Below are 13,046 nucleotides of genomic sequence, written 5' to 3'. Positions count from 1 at the left end.
CCTTGTTAACAGAATAAAGGACAAAAAACACATAATCATGCCAATAGTTGTAGAGAAAGCAGTTGACAAAATCCAACACTGTTTCAGGATTTTAAAAAACAGTCAACAAACTAGAAACAGGATATAGAATGAAATCGGATGCTTTCCCATTAAGATCAAGATCAAGACAAATGTTTTGGTGACTACCAAGACCACACCAGGTTTGATGGTTTGCTAGGAGGACTACAGCCTTGGGCGGTAGTCATGCTGTGATTTATTATAGCAAACGCAAAGGGCAAGTGCACGGGAAGTCAGGGAAAGCAGGTGCAAGTTTTCAGTTGTCCTCTCAGTGTAATCACATGGGACACTTAATTTTTCCAGCACCATGACAACATGTCCACATTGTCTGCTAGGGAAGCTTACCTGCGCTTAGGAGGCCAGGCCTTTTACTGTAAATCAGTCACCTAGACACCTTCTACTTAGTATGTTCCAAATTCCAGACTCCCAGAAAGAAAGCAGGTGTTCAGCATAAAGGCTGTTGTTTGCACTAACATTTAGGCACAATGAGCCATTCTTACCAGGGAATGGTGGGAACCTTCCTGAAATCCAAGCTCCCAGATGCCAGCCAGGGACAACCTTACAAGCAGGCCTTTCTAAAGCTTATAATGTGAGGCCTGCTATCTTTACTTGTTTCTTTACATTGAGAAGGAAACTTCTATTTAACGTGATATTGGATGATCAAGTCAGGGCAATTAGCCAAGAAAATAAAGACATACAAATTGGAAAGAAGGAGGTCAACTATCACTATTTGCAGATGTTATGATCTTGTGTATTTAAAAAAATTCCTAAGAAATCCACAAGAACAAACAAACAAAAACCCCTACACGTTAAGTGTAAATTTGTCTGACTCTGTGGCCACGGTTTAAGTCCCGTAAATGTCCACTTTCCGTGGTCTGAGCACACCCACCTGTCCATGGTAGCAGAGCAGTGAGTGAAAGGGGGCCAGTTGCAGTTCTAGAGACTCTCTTTTCCTCTTTCAGAATCATCCCCAGGTGTGACAGAGGTGACCATCAGAGAAAAGCCACCTGCTGAACGTCATATGATTTCTTCATGGGAACAAGTAAGTGTTGCCCTGTTCAATTCTCACCTCCCAACAAAGAGAGGTCAATTTAAATGTCCCCCACCCCCTACACATACACAGAAGGAAAGATTAGGGCAGGAAATCTATTCTTATCTCAGTCCACAGCTGCCTTCAAGGTAGAGTTCACCCTTCGCCCTGTTCCAGTTCAGGACACTTAACACTCTCTCCCATCCCATGCCATTTCCCCAGCATGGATCATCTCCTGTGAACCTGTCGTGTGGAGGCAGTGGAACGTTCCGCGCTGTATACAACATAACTAAAAATCACGCAAGGAAAGGAAAAATTGAACGTTAATAAGCATGTTGGGCAGAATATGGTTAAGTGTTGCAGAGAAGTACTAACCGGATTAAGAGCTAGTGTTTCCCAGTCCTCCTCTGAACTTCTGTTCATTTTTTCAACACAAGTTTTAAACTTTTTTAAATGGGCCAGGCATTGCCCTTGGTGTTCAGTCCTGGGGAATCAGTGATAATCAAAAAAGGGCACAGTTTCTTCCCTTTCTACATCACTGTCTAGGACGTAGTGTAAACCATTGCAAGTGTAATTGCGAAGCAGACTGAGTGCTGTGAAGGAGAGGTGAAGGGAGTGTTGTGAGAAGGCTTGACTTAATAGTCAGAGGGTGAGAAAAGTGTTCCTCAAAGGAGTTATGAGAAGTTTTTAACCAGGCAGATGAGATCCGGAAGAAGGGGCTTTCAACCTTTGAGATGGGAAGGATTACATTCTCCCAGAGCATAAAGAAGGCCCATGTGGCTGGAGCACAGGAGAGCAAGGGAAAGAGGTTGACCAGGACCCCGGACATGTAAAACTTCTTAGATCATCAGGAATTTGCTCTTTATCTTGAACGTAAAGGGGAGCCATTGAAATGTTTTAAATGGGGAACTGGGAAGTCAGATTTCTGCTTTGGAAAAATCATTGCAGCTAAATAGCAGCAAATGGATTTGACTAAGAAGCTAGAAATCACCCAGTTTCTATAATGAGTGTGTGCAAACACAAACACCTAAGTTATTTCATTTAATCCTCATAATAACCCTGCAAGGTAGGTATTAATATCTCCGTGTTATAGATGAAAAAACTGAGCCTCAGAGAGGTGGAGGAGTTTGTCCTGGGCTACATAGCTACCAAGTAGGAGGGCCTAAATTGGCCTCCCCTTGCTATCTATCTGTCCTGCTCTGCCAGACTGCTCCTCTGCTGGGGGACAGCACTGTGGCGGTCTTGTCTTCAGCAGCCGGGCAGGGATGGGTAGGTGGTTCATTGCACATGTGCATGTTCGGTCCTTGCAAGCAGGTTCTCCCTCCTTTGAGCCAGCAGCAGCTTCTGTGGCAGCTTAGTAACTGGTAGTTGATGTTTCTCTTCCTGACCTCAGCTCAGTAGCTCCCCAACTTTCCTCATGGGCATACTCAGCCCCCACACCCATTCCTACTCACAGCCCATAATAGAAAAGGGAATTCCTGAACGGGGTCTCTCTGTTGAACTCTTACTGGCTGGTCAGCCAGCCTGCTCCTGGTAAGGCCGTGGCTATGCCAGCCTGGACTCTTTGACATCCCTCCTGATCCTCAGCCCATTAGAGAAAACTGCCTTGGGGCTTCTGTGTGCTAAATAGGAGACTCCTGGTTTGGAAATTCAAGTTCATAGACCTGGGCGGGAGGGTGAGAGGACAGGAATGCCTTGTCTGGGGTGGAACACCATTAAGGTTGTATCATATTATGTCACTTATGTATGGAAGTCATTTCTGAGGCATACTTCTTTCTGTGGCTTATGCCAGATATTCCCCAGAACTCACTAAGATGACTTTGCCTTTCTGTTCCAATATTTCTTCTTATCCTGTAGTTGATTCATTTGGAGCATACCTCCCCTGGCTGCTTTTCAGGGCTAGAGTCTGCGTCTGATCTCACTGGGATCTCATCTGCCTCCTGGACAGTGCAGCTTCATTGGGACTGACAGTTAGCTTAAACTGACATTTAAGAGAAAACTGTTCTTAAGCCAGATAAATGGCCATTGGAGATGTGAAAGAATTAAAGCGTAAGCAGGAGAGAAAAAGGTTTTTAATTTACTGAGATAGTCAGTGAACATTTTCTTCAGACATAACTGATTTGGGGGAATTTCTGTGAAAGCACCTTGAGTAATGAGATACATTGATTTGGAATTTTCCATCAAAGACCTAAATATAGTAAAATATGCCATATTAAAGTATAAACGGTATTGGGATCAGTAACATAAAAATTCACCTGAGCAGTTGGTGTGTTTGAACTCTCTGAAGGCCTGTGGGTGCTTCAAAGCTAATGTATGAATGCAGATGATAGAAGGAGTTTGGGATGTGTATTTTTAAGGCTCATTTTCTTAACACTTTTTTTGCGGTTATGCTAAACAAAACATGGTCACCACAGAAAATTTGGAAACTACAAAAAGGGATTGAAAAATGAAAAGCCCTCTAGGTGTTTACCACTCAGAGAGAACCACTGTTAGAATAGTTTTAGCTGTGGAGACAGGGCAGGCAATGGGAATGGTCCAGAAACACCCGAATAGCCCGTGAAGGGAAGCGACCCACAGACTCCTCGAACTGTGTGTCAGATTTACGAAGTATATACATTGTTCTACAGAAAGATTTCTTCAGATTCTGAAAGGGGTTGGTAACCCCCAAAGGCTTAACAGCAGGTTTTTGTATAGTTTTTTTCATTCAAAACAGATATGATCCTCTCTGTGCTGAGTGCCTACTTTTGTCACTTGAGCAACGGAGGGCGGAAGTTTTGAGCTGGTCTGAAATACCCCCACTCCCCTTCCTCATCCAAAGGGTTGCTGAGGAGCACGTTTCCACAGGAGAAATCGTGGCAGGGCTCTCGACCAGTGCCTGCTCCTGAAAGCGTCTGTGCCAGGGGAGCAGGGGGGTCCCACAGGGCTGGTCAGTTCCACTTCCCTAGGGAAGTGACCCAGCGCATGGCCACCATGTGGTGCACCTGCTGTCCACAGCTGCATGAATGTAGCCGAGTCACATGGCCCTCTGTGAAGAGGCCCACTGCCTCTGCCCTGCCCCTTTCTGCAAATGCAGCCCTCTGGCACTCCCATGGAGATGAGCTGTTGTGGAGGCACTGGTGGGAGGGAACCAGAGTAGGAGCCTTACGCCTGCTCTAGGCCCTGGGCTAAATAACGGGACTTACCCAGGTCTCAGGGTCAGCGTCTATAAGATGAGAGGTTTGGAGTCAGTTTTACGGAGGGACTCATCCAGTTGTAATATTTTATCATTCTTTGGTGCAAAGGCAGCAAGAAAAGGTTAAAACTAAAACCTAAATGACCATAGATCTGCTGCAGTCTCCTAAGGTTAGAGGAAAAAGTGAAAAACCTCTTTCTCTTTTAATGCATTTCACCCTGCTTTGTTCTTTAAAAAGCCGTTCCAGTCTGCACGGTTTTGTGCTGTTGTAATTCATGTTCACTGTGCCTGCTACCTGCCTTCTGTAATGATGGTAGTTAGTAAGACATAATATCTGCACTGAGCTCTTCATCTTTCGAGCACCATGAAAGCATCTGCCTCTTAGTTCTCCCAGCACTCTGGTGTCAGAAGAGTTCTATTATTATTATTAAGCATTTCAGCGACATTTTATAGCTGCAGAGTGCTGTACAATTCTTGATTAGTTAGACTTTCCAATTCCCAGGTACAAATTCAATGTACTGATGGGGAAACTGTGGCCCACAGAGACCAAATGATTTGGCAAATATCCCCGCTCCATTTGGCCTCTCTTTTTCTAGTCTGCGCAGAATGGGTTCTGCACCTTCTTATAGACCCCCTGTCACGTGCTGTGTATTTATCCTAAGCATCCCTGGCGGGAGACAGCAGCCTGCAACACCTTGTCACTAGGAAGCCCTCAGCGCGTGTTCTCACTCTGCTCTGGTGGCTCATCTATGTTCTTCACAGGTCAGCCCCTCTCTCCCCAGCACCCCACTTCTCCCCTCTATACTGGCAGCTCCTCTTGGAGGGTCTTTGCTGGCTTTTTATAATGAAAACAAAAACTTCATCCTTATGTCTCCCTCTTACTGCTTGGCCATTTGTTCCTTTCACAGCCACACATGTAGAAAAATGGCCTAAGTCGGGGGACAGCAAATGATGTTCGTCTCCTCTCTGCCACTGCAGCACTGAAAGCAGCCATGGACAGTGTGGAAATGCGTGGGCATGGCTGGGCTCCAGTAAACATTACTTACAAAAGCATGTGGCAAGGCCCAGATGTCCAGTGGGCCCTCGTTTGCTAACCCTCATCTAAATTACAGTCTCCTTGCTTCACTTGAGCTACCCATCATCCTTCTGTAGCCTCCCTTTTTCTACCACCCATCTGTAGTTACCACTCTATCAACAATCGTTCCTAAATGACCTCTTCATTGCTAAAGCATCTGCATGTCACTTACATCTCTGCTGCGTTTCTCGCTATTAACCGATCCCTTTGGGCCCTAGCGCTGTCTTCACCTGGGTTCTGTGGAGCTGCCCTCTTGGACTCCTCTTCTGTTCCTTCCTGGTTGTCTCTGCCCCTACAGCTCCACAACACTTACTGTTACATGTTTGTCTCTGTATAAATTAGGAATATGATTGGCTCAAAGAAATATAATAGCTTAAATGGGAATTACTCTTCCTTGCGTAACAAGACCTAAGGTGGACAGTTGCAGTTGGTTCATTGGCCCTGAGAACATCAACCCCTTGTCTCTAATTCTTTCAGCTTTTTCCTCTGTGGTGGCCAAATGACTGCTGTGGTCCCACCTATCACATCCAAGTTCAAGGCAGGAAGAAGAAGAGTTTACATTTTAATGTCTAGCACTGGTTGCAGAGGAGGTTTCAAAAGTATTAAACTGGGCCCATCCCATCTCAAACAAAGTTTGGATTCTGTCCAGGAGGAAGGAGAAAACAATGGATTTGAACAGCAGCCCGGGTGTCTGCCACAGCCTCCTCTGCACCTTGCCTCATTCCTGTTTTCAGTGCCCAGCACAGTGTTTCTTCTGTAACAGACACTTGTTAAATGTTGGATGAGTGAGTGAATTAGACACAACACAAAGGTCAGAAAGAGTAGACCATTTCCATGGTCACTCAGCTCCTTAATTTCAGTCTGGGGAGCGAGGCTACCACAACCACCGTCTCTGAAGCAAGGAGGCTGCAGGTGCAAAGCTCCCCCGCTGATCCCCCTCCAACTGTAGAATTCTGGGGACCCATTAGGCCTGGGGCACTGCTGTTTTGAAGGTTGTCTTGGCTGATGTCCGCCATCTACAGAGTTTCACAAGACACTCGGTGCCCCAGGCAGAGTGATATTGATACGTTTTTCTTCATACATTTTTAGAGGGAGACCTAAGGTTTGCGGAAGAGCGTGCTGCCTCTCCTCTGAGTCTTAAGCAACTCCACCCTGTCCCATACCCCACTTCATACCCCACTCACCCAGGAAAAAGGTTCCAATTTCCCAGGCCTTCCTCCTCTCCTCAGGAGGAAGTTTAAGAATATACTTGAGAATTCTCCTGGGTATCTCATCGCATCCCTTCACAGCCCATCCAGCTTTTCCTCCCACTACATGGGCCATCCTCCCTTAACTTTGACAGATGCTCTTGTCCTCCGTGCCTCATGTTTCCAGTAGGTTTTCCTGCTCCTCCTTGATGGGCATCCTGGGCAACTCTTCCTCTGGCTGGGCAGGCGCATGGAGAGCCTGCCCGGTGCAGACAAGCACCTGTGAACATGGATTCTATGCAATATGGCCCCTTTGCTGGCCTGATCCTGCATCTGCTGCTCAGCCCCCTTCCCTGGAGAAGTGGGGAAGGTGATCAGGAGGCGGCAGGCAGCCTGAGCCCTTCGCTCGAGGTTCAGGCCGTGCTCGGGAGGTCTTTCAGCAAATCCAGCTGACAGCTCACAAACATCAGAGTGGCTCAGGCCCCTCAGCTGATGAAGCAGTAACACAGTTTGTGGTGGACTCTTTCTAGTGTAGTGTAGAGGAAGTATTGTAGGTAGCCTACTCTTGAGAAGGAAAAGGGAGAAAATTGGGAATTATATGACGGAATCGTCATCGGGTACACAGAGTGCAACACCGTGTCAGGGCCACACTATTATTTCAAACCCCAGTAAGCACTGTCCTCCCTTCCTCCGCTTTCTCCCCACGTCCTCTCTCCAATCCCTGTAGCCTCTCTTTCAGTCACTTCCGGCACATTGTCGTCTTCCTTTCCTTTTCACACCCCCAAACAATGAAGACTGAGTCTGAACCTGGCGGGGAGTCCTCCTCTGAGGTGGGCAGACTGCTTCCCAGAGCAGAGCGGTCTCTGCCCAGGTTGGGCAGGAGAGAAACTAAAACGCCAGTGACTCTGAGCCACTGGCCAGGGTAGCGGAGCGACCTAAAAGTGTCCCCTGAAAGCCGCATTCACAATGCAGGGGCTGAAGTGCGCAGCAGGGCCAGTCGCAGCCCCACTGCCGGGCCATCTGGCCTGTGGCAAGGAGGTGGCAGAGCCGGAGCGCCAGTGATTTGTGTGGGAACGGTGCAGGCTTAGTGTTTTTTATAAACTTGGTTTACCTGGCATTTTGTGTTTTATATTAGTATTTGAAATGTATTAAGTACTAATTTCACTGATTTGTTTTCCTTACTTATAATCCAAATAATTCTTTAAAACACTAGCATTAAATAATACCATTTTTTTTTCTTCAGTGAAATCAATTCCATAAATAAATTTTATAATCACACTGATCTCATGGAATCCAGCTTAGGAAAACTTCACAGACAGGCGTTTCCTTGTGTCCACCACTAGGTGGCACTAGTGATCAAAATCTCAGAGCAGATGCCGGCCTCGTGACAAGAGGGGGAACTTTGCGAGAACAAAGATAACTGTCTGCTTCCTGTGCTAGGGTCTGGGAGAGGGAGAGGGGCATTCTGCCTGCACACTTTTCTTCTCTAAAGGCACAGAGGATGTGCCATATAGCAGGCACTAGGAGCAAGCCCTAAAGTCCAAATAACATACTAAACGTAGGAAAAAACTGGGTGGGGCAAAAGTAGGTTTATAGTGTTTCATATGGAAAATAATACAATAGTTAGTAAATAATAATACAAGAATAAATTCTGTGTTTTGCACACTCACGACTGTAAATCTGCTTTTGCCCCACCCTGTGTGTTAGCTCAAAGAGTCAGAGACTCATTTTAGGTTCTGCGATATTAACAGCTAGATAATGGGGAAAGGTAAGATAAAAACCAATCAGAATGCATATTTTAGTTCTTTCAAGATGAAAAATCCCTTTCATTAAAACAATAGCTGTTGTCCATTTAATAATACAAAAACACTGCTGAAAATCATCTGCAAGGTTGAAATTTGCTTCTCACTTGTAGTTCCTGAAGATGCTATGCTGTAAAATCCTAATTTCCTAGACTTCTCTGTTTCTGCCAAGCTCACGCTCTCTCTCTACAAAAACCTTCAGTGTTTTGTAGACTCAGTCTTAGAGATTATTCTTGAAACTGCATTCACAGAGTTTAAGTGACACTCTAGGTCACTCAGCTAGGGGCAGAGTTGGGGAGTAAATTCAGATCATCCTGCTACACTCTAATGTTCCCACGGGTACCTGGAACAAACTGACACCATGACCTACAGCAAACTTGGCATAGCAGCATTCAGTATCACATGTCACAAGTGTCCAATAAGCCAAAAGTGTGGATGGACTTTCTAACATATTGCCCCTCTGCCCGTATGGACATAACAAGAAGTCAATCTAAGATGCCCAGGAAAAGAATTAGAGAACTCATCATCTTGTGCTCTCTGGGGGCGCGACTGGCTAGATACGACTGGTCAGGCATGTGCACAGAGTTACTTAGGATATAGGGCATGTTCCCGGTCCCTCCTGAAAGGATCCTAAGGTTTCTGTTCCTTTCCACCGCCGTTTTGGATAATATGCTATCCACATGAAATATTTATATCCTATTGTACTTTTTTAATAATTTTCAAGGAACTTTCATACTGTTTTCCACATCCTCACCAACACTTGTTATTTTCTTGTCTTTTTGATAATCGACATTTTGATAGTTGTGAGGTGATATCTCGCTGTGGTTTGATTTGCATTTTCCTGATGATTAGTGATGTTGAACATCTTTTTATGTACTGTTGGCCTTTTCTAGGGCTTCTTTAGGGAGACGTCTATTCAGTTTCTCTGTCCATTTTTTAATGATCATTTATTTTCTATTGAGTTGTATTAATTGTTTATATGTTGGTTATTATATATTGGAAAGAATATTATATTCTTTATATGTTGGATATTAATCCTTTATCAGATGTATGATTTGTGAATATTTTCTCCTATTCTGTAGGTTGTCTTTTCGTTTTGTTGATTATTTCCTTTACTATATAGAAGCTCTTTAGTTTGTTTTTATTTTTTGGTCTGTTTTTTTCTTTTATTGATTGTCTTTGCTTTTGGTGTGAAATCCAAAAAATCTTTGCCAAGCCAATGTCAAGGAGCTGTTTACCCTCTTAGTTGTCTTCTAGGAATTTTATGGTTTCAGGTCTTACATTCAAGTCTTAGTTTAATCCATTTTGAGTTGGGAGGTTTTGATTACTGATTCGGTCTCTTTACTTGTAATTGGTCTGTTCAGATTTTCTGTTTCTTCATGATTCAGTCTTGGTGGGTTTTGTTTCTAGGAATTTATCTGTTACTTCTAGGTTATCCAATATGTTTGTGTATAATTGTTTATAGTTGTCTCTTACGATCTTTTGTCTTTCTGTAGTATCAGTTGTAATGTCACCCCTTTAATTTCTGATTTTATTTCAGGACTCTCTTTTTCTCAGTGAGTCTAGCTAAAGGTTTGTCTCTTTTGTTTATCTTTTCAGAAAGCCAGCTTTTAGTTTCATTGATCTTTTCTGTTATCCTTTTAGTCTCTATTTCATTTATTTCCACTCTGGTCTTTGGTATTTTCTTCCTTCTACTAATTGTGGGCTTAGTTTGTTCCTTTTCTAGTTCCTTGAGGTATAAATTTAGGTTGTTTGAGAACTTTCTTATTTCTTGAAGTAGGTATTTATCACTATGAACCTCCTCTTAGGCCTGCTTTTGCAGCATCCCATAAGTTTTGATATGTTGTATTTACATTTTTCATTTGTGGCAGCACATTTCTTTGATTTCTTTGCTCCAATAGCTATTCAGTAGCATGGTGTTTAATCACATACTTGTGAATTTTCTGTTTTTAGCAATTGATTGTGATTGATTGTGGCCCCAAATGATGCTTGATATGATTTCAGTCTTAAGTTTATTGATACTTCTGTTGTGGCATAATATGTGATCTGGCCTGAAGAATGTTCCATGCACACTTTAGAAGAATGTGTATTCTGACTTTGGATGGCATGTTCTGTTAATATCTGTTAAGTCCATCTGATCTAATGTGTCATTTAAGTCCAATGTTTCCTTACTGATTTTCTGTCTGGATGATCTGTCATTGATGAAAGCAGAAAATTGAAGTTCCCCACTGTAATTGTATAACTGTCTATTTCTCCCTTTAGGTCTGTTAATATTTGCTTTACATATTTAGGTGCTCCTATGTTAGATGTGTAATTATTTATAAATTGTTACAACCTCTTGTTGGATTGAGCCCTTTATCGTTATATAATGACCTTCTTTGTTTTTTATTAAAGTCTTTGTCTTATGTAAGTATAGTTGCCTCACCTTTCTTTGATTCCCATGGGAATAGAATATCTTTTTCCATTCCTTCACTTTCAGTTGTGTGTGTCCTTACATCTGAAGTGAGTCTCTTGTAGGCAACATAGAATTAGGTCTTTTAATCTTTCAGCCACTTTTTGTCTTTTGATTGGAGAATTTAGTCCATTTATGTTTAAAGAAATTATTGATATACATAGACTTGTTGCCATTTTGTTCATTGATCTCTGGCTGTTTTATAGTTCCCTTGTACCTTTCCTGTTTTCTTGCTCTCTTCATTTGTGATTTGATTATTTTCTGTAGTGGTATGCTTGGATTGCTTTCTCTTTATTTTTATGTGTCTACTGTAGGTTTTCGTTTTGTGGGGACCATGAGGTTTACATAAAACAACTTAAGAGTTATAACTTAGGTTTGAATACATTCTAAAGCTCTACATTCTTATTTTTACTCTCCTTTCCTGCCACACATTTAAAAAAGATCTCAACATTTATATCTTTATCATGTCTATCCATTGTCAAATTATTATGGGTTATAGTTATTTTTACTACTTTTGTCTTTCAACACTTATACTAGATTTATAAGTGATCGACTTACCACCATGACATTATTCTTAATTTAACTATAAATTTACCTTGCCTGTGAGATTTATACTTTCATATGTTTTCCTGTTACTAATTAGTGCCCTTTTATTTCAGCTTAAAGAAGTCTCTTTAACATTTCTCATAAAGCCGGTCTAGTGGTGATGAATACCTTCAGCTTTTGCATGTTTGGAAAGCTTTTATTTCTCCTTCAGTTCTGAAGGACAACGTTGCCAGGTAGAGTATTCTTGGTTGGCGTCCCCCCCCTTTCAGCACTTTGAATATATTGTGCCGTTCTCCTCTGGTCTGTCAGCTTTCTGCCTAAAAATCTCCTGATGGTCCTATGGGGGTTCCCTTGTTTGTAACAAAATTTTTTCTTTTGCTGCTTTTAAGATTTTCTCCTTGTCTTTAACTCTTAACAATTTAATTATAATGTCTCTTTGGATTCATCTTTTTTTGAAATTCTAAGCTTTCTGTATTGAGATGTCTGTTTCCTTACCCTGGTTAGGGAAATTTTCGGTCATTATTTCTTCAGATAAGCTTTCTGCCACTTTCTCTATTTTTTCTTCTGGGACCCCTATGATGCAAAAGGGTCTGCCTGGTGTCCCATAAGTTTCTTAAGCTATCTCTGCTGTTTTTCATTCTTTTTTTCTTTTGGCTGATCTGATTGGATGAGTTTCATTACCCTGTCTTCTAGTTTGCTGATCCTTTCTTCCACTTCATCTAGCCTGCTATTGAAATCTCTGTTGAATTTTTTTTTTCATTGTATTTATTGTATTCTGCACCTCTGTGATTTCTGGTACTAATATTTTGTTTGTTGAAATATTCATTTTGTTCATATATTGTTCTCCTGAACTCGGCATTTTTATGACCATTATTTTGAGTTCTTTATTAGGTAAATCACTTATTTCTATTTCATTAGGGTCTTTTCCTGAGGCTTTACCTTGTTCTTTCATTTGGAACATATTCCTCTAATCCTTCATTGTTCTTGACTCTGTATGTTGGTTTTCTGTGCATTAGATAAAATAGCCACCTCTTCCAGTCTTAAAGGAGTGGCCTCATGTACGAGATGAACCTTATTTTTCAATCCTGTCCTAGCTCTTAGTTTTCTCTCAGATGTTTGTGATTGTCCCACTTACTTCATGCGTAGTGGCTCCCAGCAGGTGAGGGTGGGCCAAGACCTACCAGTGTCCCCGAGGGGAGGATGTTAGTGAGCACCTAGATGCAGCTGAACGAAAGCTGCTTTTTAACGTATGCAAATACTTTGTAAATAATCTTTCAGGGTAAGACTGGAAGGTAGGCTTTTCTATTTCCTCTGCACCAAGATCTGAGTAGGTAACCAGTAAAGAACTGTTTCCTTGTTTGCTACGATCCCCTTGACCACATGAACACCAACCCCACTGGCCAGGCTATCAACAGATGTGTCCTCTGGGCAGCAGCCACGAAAGCTGGGGCACCATGTGTGCACAAGCTCCTTTCACAGACACCAGCGACCTGGGGTGGGGCAGAGGCAGAGTGTGAACATGGCATCTGCTGTCCTCCCCATCTCTGGAGAGGATTGCAGTCGGTCCCTACATGTTGTTAAATTATAAGCCTGACCTGCAGGCTGCATCCTTTACGATGTGTAAATAGGCCTCTTTCAAGGAAAGACTGAGCATTTCATTCTGCTGCCTCTGATCTATGCCTTGTGGATATAGCTAGTTAGGAACTGTTACTCTGTTTGTTACAG

At 42.7% G+C, this 13,046-nt stretch overlaps 1 protein-coding gene across 3 annotated transcripts in view; it reads left to right on the top strand.

The window, feature by feature from the left end:
• TPGS2 (tubulin polyglutamylase complex subunit 2) overlaps positions 1-13,046 on the top strand; it is a 29,077-nt gene that overhangs the window by 2,351 nt on the left and 13,680 nt on the right. For all 3 annotated transcript variants that reach the window (XM_053912882.2, XM_024580342.4, XM_053912883.1), the window contains exon 2: positions 1,020-1,099. In XM_053912882.2, coding sequence (XP_053768857.1) covers positions 1,020-1,099 — 80 coding nt within the window. The remainder of the gene's footprint in view (positions 1-1,019; positions 1,100-13,046) is intronic.

Source organism: Desmodus rotundus, chromosome 10 (genome assembly GCF_022682495.2).
Source record: "Desmodus rotundus isolate HL8 chromosome 10, HLdesRot8A.1, whole genome shotgun sequence".
Classification (NCBI taxonomy): Eukaryota; Metazoa; Chordata; class Mammalia; order Chiroptera; family Phyllostomidae; genus Desmodus; species Desmodus rotundus.
This window is presented reverse-complemented; position numbering and strand designations above follow the sequence as displayed.